This window comes from Pollicipes pollicipes, unplaced genomic scaffold (genome assembly GCF_011947565.3).
Source record: "Pollicipes pollicipes isolate AB1234 unplaced genomic scaffold, Ppol_2.1 Scaffold_5724;HRSCAF=6776_pilon_pilon_pilon, whole genome shotgun sequence".
Taxonomy (NCBI): domain Eukaryota; kingdom Metazoa; phylum Arthropoda; class Thecostraca; order Pollicipedomorpha; family Pollicipedidae; genus Pollicipes; species Pollicipes pollicipes.
In genome coordinates this window covers 22,554,913-22,562,809 of record NW_023596746.1, presented here as the reverse complement: position 1 = coordinate 22,562,809, position 7,897 = coordinate 22,554,913, and the positions used below count along the sequence as shown (strand labels likewise).

At 49.6% G+C, this 7,897-nt stretch overlaps 1 protein-coding gene across 1 annotated transcript in view; it reads left to right on the top strand.

Moving 5' to 3' along the window:
- The first annotated feature begins 5,772 nt into the window (after positions 1 to 5,772).
- The window catches only part of LOC119103294 (luciferin sulfotransferase), a 20,434-nt gene continuing 18,309 nt past the window's right edge, over positions 5,773 to 7,897 (top strand). Inside the window, exon 1 of the mRNA XM_037226763.1 lies at positions 5,773 to 5,992. Within this exon, the coding sequence (XP_037082658.1) occupies positions 5,906 to 5,992 (87 nt within the window). The 5' untranslated portion in view covers positions 5,773 to 5,905. The remainder of the gene's footprint in view (positions 5,993 to 7,897) is intronic.

Below are 7,897 nucleotides of genomic sequence, written 5' to 3'. Positions count from 1 at the left end.
ACTGGAATGCATATGTTTTTGTCGCTGAAACTTGGGTGTGTCGAGAATCTGCGTGTCACTGAGTTGTGACAGCCACATGTATTGTGGGCATTTCATTCTTGTAAATACGTAGATAAACACACGACGAATTGTCTAAGGACATGCTTGTGAATTACGCACAGATTTTACTTTTCGATATGCAGGAGAGCTGTGCAACTTGACTATATTGGCTTAACAAGCAGGCGCGTTTATAAGAAGCTGATGCAAACTGCTATGTCCCAAAGGTTATTGTTGTGACAATGCACGTGAGCTCTCAAGAACATATTATACAGGATTGATGTTGTATACTATGCTATGCAGGGATATATATATATATATATATATATATATATATATACATATATATATATACATATACATATATATATATATATATATATATATATATATACCATAACGGAAACAAAAGAGGAACAAATCCGAGATTTTCGTTCCTGTCCCTAATAGCGCATTCCAAGACTTAGGCCCCACAATCATTGAGAAATGGACACCCACGTTTCGGAGACCACTGGCACGGTCTGGAATGCGGTCTGGGACCCTGTAATGGTGTCGGGGTGGTGAGCGGCGGGAGTCTGGTGAGTGTGAGCTGCTTGCAATGAGGTCGGTAGCCTGCGCGGGCGGTGGGTCCCGCACACGCTGCCCTCAGTCACAACTGGATGGTTCAACGTGAAGCCTGATCCTTCTGCTCGGCTACTGGCGACGCTACATAAACGTTTAGGTTGTTCGGTGTCGCAAGGTCATGTCGGCTGCCATACCAGGACGCTGACGACACATGCGCCGTTCCTATTGCAACATGTCAGCTGCTGGCCGGCGCGGCTCTCAGTGCGGGCTCGCGGCTTGGTTGTTTGGATTAGAGCCCTATGACCAGTAATGATCATTTTAGGTCTATGGCATGAAAGAGATTGGATAACAGTGGGGCAGGACTACATGCACCTGGAGGTCAACCGCCGAGCTTTGCCCCGCGCAGGGACCCATCTGCGGGGCATGCGCAGGGCGTCCGTTCCGGGTTCTCCTCCATGGAGCCTCTCGGCTCACGCCTGGGTGACGCACGCAGCCTGTCCCGGACAGGCGGGCGTCGCGAGGATGCGGGACGAAGCAAGAAACAGGATGAGGGGGTCGGATGACATTACGACTTGAAATTTGTTTTATTTGGGGCGTTTTGGCTCTTTCGGACCACTTCGCGCCTTGAGCATAACAAGGGCGTTATGTAAAAAGAGCGTTCATATCCTTTTGAGCATGCTTGTAAGTTACAGCCTACAGTCCGACACAAAACAGTCTTGTGTAATTTTAGTCGCCATAACCTTCAAAAAGTCGAACAAGGTCGCTGACCTTAACTGAGCATGCGACCCTTTGGTTAGAACAATTATCTAGGTTCAATGGGCCCTTCGAAAACCAATCTGGAATTTAGCCGTGTCTGACCTCATTTGACCCGGAGGTCATGACCTAGTAAACTCAAAATTCGACCTAAGCGAGTTCATGTACAGGTTAACACACACTCTGAATTTGGTGTCTTTAGCTTTCTTAGTTACTGAGATCTCAGTGGGAAGGGGTCAAACTGACCCCTCCCCCACCCGAGCGAAGGGTATCCAACCGGCCGCTCGGGCGCAGCGTTAAGCTTTGACAGAAGGCAGGCCACACGAGACGCAATCGCGAGGCCCGAGGGACATCTGGCGCTCCTACGCATGTGCGGTGAATTCGGAACAGTGCATGTGCCGAGGCAACTGCTGGACGGCTTGGATTTTGTCGAATCTTTGTGATGTACCTCAAGGTGTATGCAGTGCGTCGAAGGGCGAGAGGCATACTGTATGCATTTACTTATAGTGAGGATATTGGAAATGTCCGTTTAAGGTTGAAAACAGAGGAGGAACACCGCTACCCTGCGGAAGCCAGTTTTCTAGGACAAACATCGCAAGCAGCCGATCGACACCCCACACGGAACGGCCACGTTCCCAATAGAAATCCTGCCATATAATGCGCCAAATTTTCCTTAAACCCTAACTTATGACGACTGAAAGTGAATGTTTCTTTAACTGTCAGATCGTGGGCGCGAGTAATGTCTAGGAATACAGCCGCTGCTCGGCGTTTTTGAAGAACTGCACGACGAACGCCTGTTTCTAGGGGATTAAATTGTCATAAGTGGCACGGTTGCGTTTTAATCCACATTGTTGGTTTGATATCATCTTATCGTGATCTATTAACCAGGAAAGGCGCTTTCCATCCATGCGTTTCAGGAGTTTTCGAAGGCAGCTGGTGAATGCAATGAGACGATAGTTGGCTTGGTCACGAGTGTCCCTGCCTGGTTTTGGAAGTGGAGTTATTACTGTGTCCTTCCACGTCTTTAGAAGAAAAAAAAACATGGGAAGACAGCATATCATTGCAGATGTTTAAAATGGCTTGAAGTATGTTGTCAGGAAAATGATGAAAGAATAGTTTAAGTTATCCTGACCTGCTGAAGCATTACCACGGCATTTAATTGCATCATGAACCTTTTGGCAAGGAAAATGTTATCTTGTTGGCCTCCGTATTGCTTGAAGGGAAACAGGTCCGAGGCAAATGAAAACTAAGCCATGCATGATCTATGAATTGCAGCTTGTAATCGTGTGATGAACTACAGTTGGCTTTACTTTGGGCAAGGCCATTTATGCTCTATGGCGGTGTAGTCGTTGATTCTGAAAACTGGACGTAAAAATGGAAGCCGCTTGCCAGAAAGCACTCGGAACAGTCCCAGAATTTTGCTTAGTGAAGTGACCGCTGTGAACTGCAATGGAAATTTTGCCAGGATCGGCGTTTTGTAGCCTTTATGAGTCTCCTGATTCTTGGGCGTTGATTGTTGCGGGCTTAACAGCCCGCAGGAGGAGTGCCGTAAGTTCGTTGATGACTTCGGAGGCACGTTTCCGTCTTGTAATAGCCTTTTTAATGTCGTCTGCCCTTCACGGCACGGGGATGAGCCGTGGTGGCTGCTGAGTAAGTGAATCGCAGTTGATACTGCGGTGCGAAGGTGTTTGTGATCGATACCCGGTGCTGGAGTGGTGTATCGTGTGTCGATGCTGGATTGAAGCTCTTTAAATTTGACTCAGCCAGCCGTGTGTATGTTCCAAGTGAGTATGAAACGGGGAACAGCGTCATCAGCGGTCACAGATGTGGTGCAGATTTTAATGGAAAGTGATCACCCTCACGTACATCTCCATCAATTAACCAATCAGAAAATAGCGAAGGTGGGGTAACACACTGAAAGCTCTATTGCGGTCTTCTGGTCAGTTGCCATGTGATCATAGATAATGCTGCCTGTGTTAAGGAGAACCCAGTGGTGTGCGTCTTGGAAGTCTTCAATAATTCGTCCCCGGAGGCCAGCTGTTTGGGCATCATTGCTCCAACCGGGCTATGTCCGTCAAAATCGCCGAGGGAGAAATGGATTTCTAAATTGTTGAGAAAGATACATAAGGTGACGTGAGAGATGATAATCAAGTTCCGAAGGTAAGCATATTGAGCATATGTCAATGCTACGGCCATGAAAATGCCGTAAAGCGGCAACGGCTTGCAGAGGGTGTGTTTAAAGCAAACTGGTTGGAAATATACAGGGCAGCCCCACCCTGGCGGCGCTCTCCTCCAGTTTCATTCCGACGATATAACGAATAATTGGTGAGGCTTAAGTTATGGAGGTCAGTAGTAAGAAGCTATGTTTCTTGAACGGCACGTATGATTGATGCTATAAATAAGAAAAAAAAACGTGCTTGCTTTGACTCGTTTACTAACTCATCATTGGTAGTTCAACTGTAGAAAGAAAGACATGGATAACTGATTAAGTGTGACTAGCTAGCCCCAGTGACCTGAGGTGCTGGTTCTCTTTCAGGAACGCGTCCAACACCACCGGGCGGGATTTCGCCGTTTGGCATGGACCGTGCCCATTTCATTTTATTTCTTCACCCGGACAGCTGGACGAGATCTATGTCCAGCTCCATCGATAGGATAGCTCTTCCGATCTATCTATTACCGAACCGGAAGAGCGTTTTGTTGGACCGCCGGCAGGTCGGCCGCTCGGCATGCTCGGTGTGCGACCACTCGGGCCGGGACGCGGACGATCCATCGCCTGAGGGCTCTGAGGCCGGTCGTGTTGCGGCCGGGCAGACGACTGTGATGATGATATGATTTGGAGTTTTAGGGCGCATCGACTGCTAGCAGACGACTGTGTCCACGTGACGGTGCGAGGGGCGATGGCTGGCTCCTGGGGGAGGCAGCTGAGGTGCACGCCTGACTCGCCTTCGAAACAGGGTCGCGCGGAGTCAAACATTTCGGAGACGGCAGTGGTGGGGGGGGGGGGGGGGGGGAGGGGGAGTCGTTTGTGCGGAAGAGTCGACGCTCATCTCTGTAGCCGCCTGAGCGTGTGTTCTCTAGTGAAGGTGGGCGATGAGGCTGTGACAGTTCGGTGGGCCTGTTGGTGGACACGCCTGCCTTAGCTTTCATGGCGCAAACCTCCTTTTACTTTTTACAAACGGGACATTGGGTTAATGATGTGATGCGCTCAGAACTTCCACAGCTCACATCCTTAATCTGCGCGGTACATGCCGACCAATCACGATGGGGTTCGACCGCACTTCAGACGCCTGTGTTTTGTCTGCAGATTTTGCTGCCACGTCCAAAAGGTTGGCAATTGAAGCAACGAAGTGGGTTTGGTATAAATAAACTGACCTCGTATTGGAGATAGCCATCTATGACGGTCGGTGGGAGTCTAGTGCTTTGGAATGTCAAAACGATGTGTGGGGGTCAGGTCTAATGTTTGAGGCTTAGTGAATCTGTTGTAAACTCGTTATTCGCATTGCCATTCAAGGATACGATGAAATCCCAGTGCAGCCTGCGAGGCGAAGAATAAGTTCGGACATTATCATCCACTCTGCTTGACTGCAGGCTACATGGCTGCAACAGCCTGCCCATAAAAAAGTAAGGTGCCTCCACAATATGAAAAGAAGCTGGCATCACAATAGTTAACCCCACTGCCCTTGGTGGATTGGTAAAAAAACATCTAAAAAAGAGAGGCTGCTAAACCTATTCTGAAGCTGATTCTTTACACGCGTTGTCAAACGGGTACTGTCCAGCTGTCGCGGAAACAGGGCACTCGCTGAACCCCATGCCTGCACTGATGCCTTGGTGTGTCGGCGATTTGTAACGCGTTAGAACGGCCAACACTGGACAGGCATCACACCACCATGCTGTTTTTCAACGTGACTTTCTGAATGAGTGTGTTTATCCGACAGACCGTAGAAAATGGTGTCATGGAGCTGTGCTAACTGGAACCATGCCGGAGCTGGAGCTGCCGTTGCTGAAGCTGGGGCCATGACGTGCTTCAATTCCAATTCCAGGGGCGACATCTCGGCAATGTAAACGCGCCCTTTTAAGTCCAGTAAATGCTGAACAGGAGGATTGTTCTGGAACTATATGTCAATATAAGGCACGACGGGTTCTGCCACGTCTCGTGCAGTGTAGCACTGACACGTCACGACATACAACCCATGATCGCCCAGTGACGCTCTGGCGAGCAGGTTGGTGCCGTCTGTCCGCTGCAGCCGACGCCGGACGCCGGCGGGCGCGCCCCGACGGCAGCCGGCGGGCGGATGTCGCCGCTCCATCGGCCACCGCCCCGTCACACGGCGTTATCGCCCCCGCAAACAAGTCACACACATGGGCTATCGCGCCGCCAATTTCGGCTGATAGCAGCGTCGACAGCGGTGACCCGGCAGGTTCGGCGTAGAGCCACAAAGGGCCCGACTGCTCGGTGGGCGACACGACACGGCGCGACGCTCACTTAGCGCCCAGCTGTCCGGAGGTCCCACACACACCTGCGCGGAGTGCGCGCCGCGCGCAGTTGACAGCGATGAGCCTCGGCGTCAGTAACGGCGATGTGGTCGGTGAGCAGAAGCGGAGCCGACTGCACAAGCTGATGCCGTGGAAGAAGCACAAGGTTTGTCGACTGGGTGTCGCAGGCGCGCGCCGCGGGTGGAGCTGAGGGTGCGCCCGTCCGCGCGAGCCGGACGCGGGTGGGCGGTGTGCCGTCGACGGTGGACCAGGTGCCTGCGCACAGTACGGCACCAAGTGACGTTGTGGGTCTGTGAGAGCTCATGTATGGGTGGCATAGTCTTGCTAGTGATTGCTCCTTACTTGAAGGGGGCAATTTTGCTCTTCGCTACGCAGTGTCTTTAATTGTAGGGTGTCGGTAACGGTAAACTTCAGCCCGCATCCTTTCGGTTGTAATGGGACGTGTCCGCTTTTGCTCTTGCATGGCAATCGTGGCATTAGACTGGTGGGTGCTGCAGTTGCAGCAAAGTGCCTGGAGTGACGTTAAACATAACTCGTTTTATTGCCCATTTGCAAGTGTGCCGCATAGACTGACAGGTGGTGAGTCCCGCCAACTTTGCCTAAAGGGAGGGAAACGCTCTCAAAACGTACGTTAATATGAGTCCCTGTTATTTGCCTTTAAGTTTTATCCGTGTAAGAGGCTTTGAATTAATTATGCTGTTACTGACCTGTACTCAGGGAAACAATTCAAAAGCAGCGGTGGGCCAGGTCTGACTAATGGAAGTGTGACTAACCCAAGTAAATACATGTTCATAAGACATATACAATTCTACAAAGTGTTAGGTACCATCTTTCAGCGGAGTCAGTGATCAAGGTCATCCAGAAAATCTGTAAACAATAGAAAATAAAAAACATGTTTTTTTACTTTATTTCTTCTCTGCGGGAAGGCAAACTTTTATCTCCCTATTTATTATGGATCAGGGTTGTTTTCGTGATTTTTGAACTTCCGGACAGCGTAGTACAGCGAACTTAACGAGCTAAACACAGATATCTGTACTGCACGTTCATAAACGTGTTGCATACGTCACGAGCATTACATAGCAAGCCCGAGAAACCCACAGAGAAAACGTGAAAGTGCGTGAATGGTTTTGCCGCAAGAGGTGTTCGTGGCACCATGTTTTTTTCTTCCTTGGATTCGATCCTGAACGGGGAAGAGAGCAACGTCACGCCATTTGAGCAAACACAGCTCTCTGCGCTAACACTTGCGTGTCATCCTGATGCGGCTTGTTTATCCAAGTCTTTACATGGGGAGGGACAGAATTCGCTTATCACGTTCATCACTTACGCTCTTTTAGCTGTTACCATTAACCAGGACATAGGTGGCCTAACCCTTGCCCTGATGAGAGGTTCGATGCAACCTCCCAAAGTTTGTTACGGACACCTCTCCGGCATGCTGTGAAATCACACCGAAATTTCCAGTATCCAATGGAGAATCATTACGCGTGTTTTGGTACCAAGAATATGTGTATAAAATTTCTGGTTTCTGAGCAGCGGCGGTCTTTTTAAGAAACACTGGCACGGCGGTCTATGGCTTGGCGCGGTCGGCGGGCGGCAACCGACGATGCTGCAGACCGCGCATAGCAAGGGAGTGTTTCACATTTGTATGGGGTTTTGAACTAAAATAGCCATCTTGAGGCTCATTCTGTGCAGTTCACAGCCCAGCCTTTCTTCAGATCTAAACCCCTCTATTTTCTGAGTCACACGTCCACGAAGATCTGCAGGCTTTTTTAAAAAAAGTTTTGAAACAGCGAGCCGCAGTTTTTACAGATCACCAAAATTCAAGAGATTAAGCAAGGAGCAACTGCCAGCCATTACTACGATACATGGCATTTCTAACTAAGAAGTAGAATGCGCGAAAAATACGTGTACATGCAGACGAATTCAAGTGATCAGGCATCACGCATCACGCTTCATTCAAACATGCAAGAAATTTCAAGTTAACAGGCATCACGCATCAATTAAACATGCCAGCGATTCCAATTAAACAGGCATCGCGCATCACGTGTCAGTC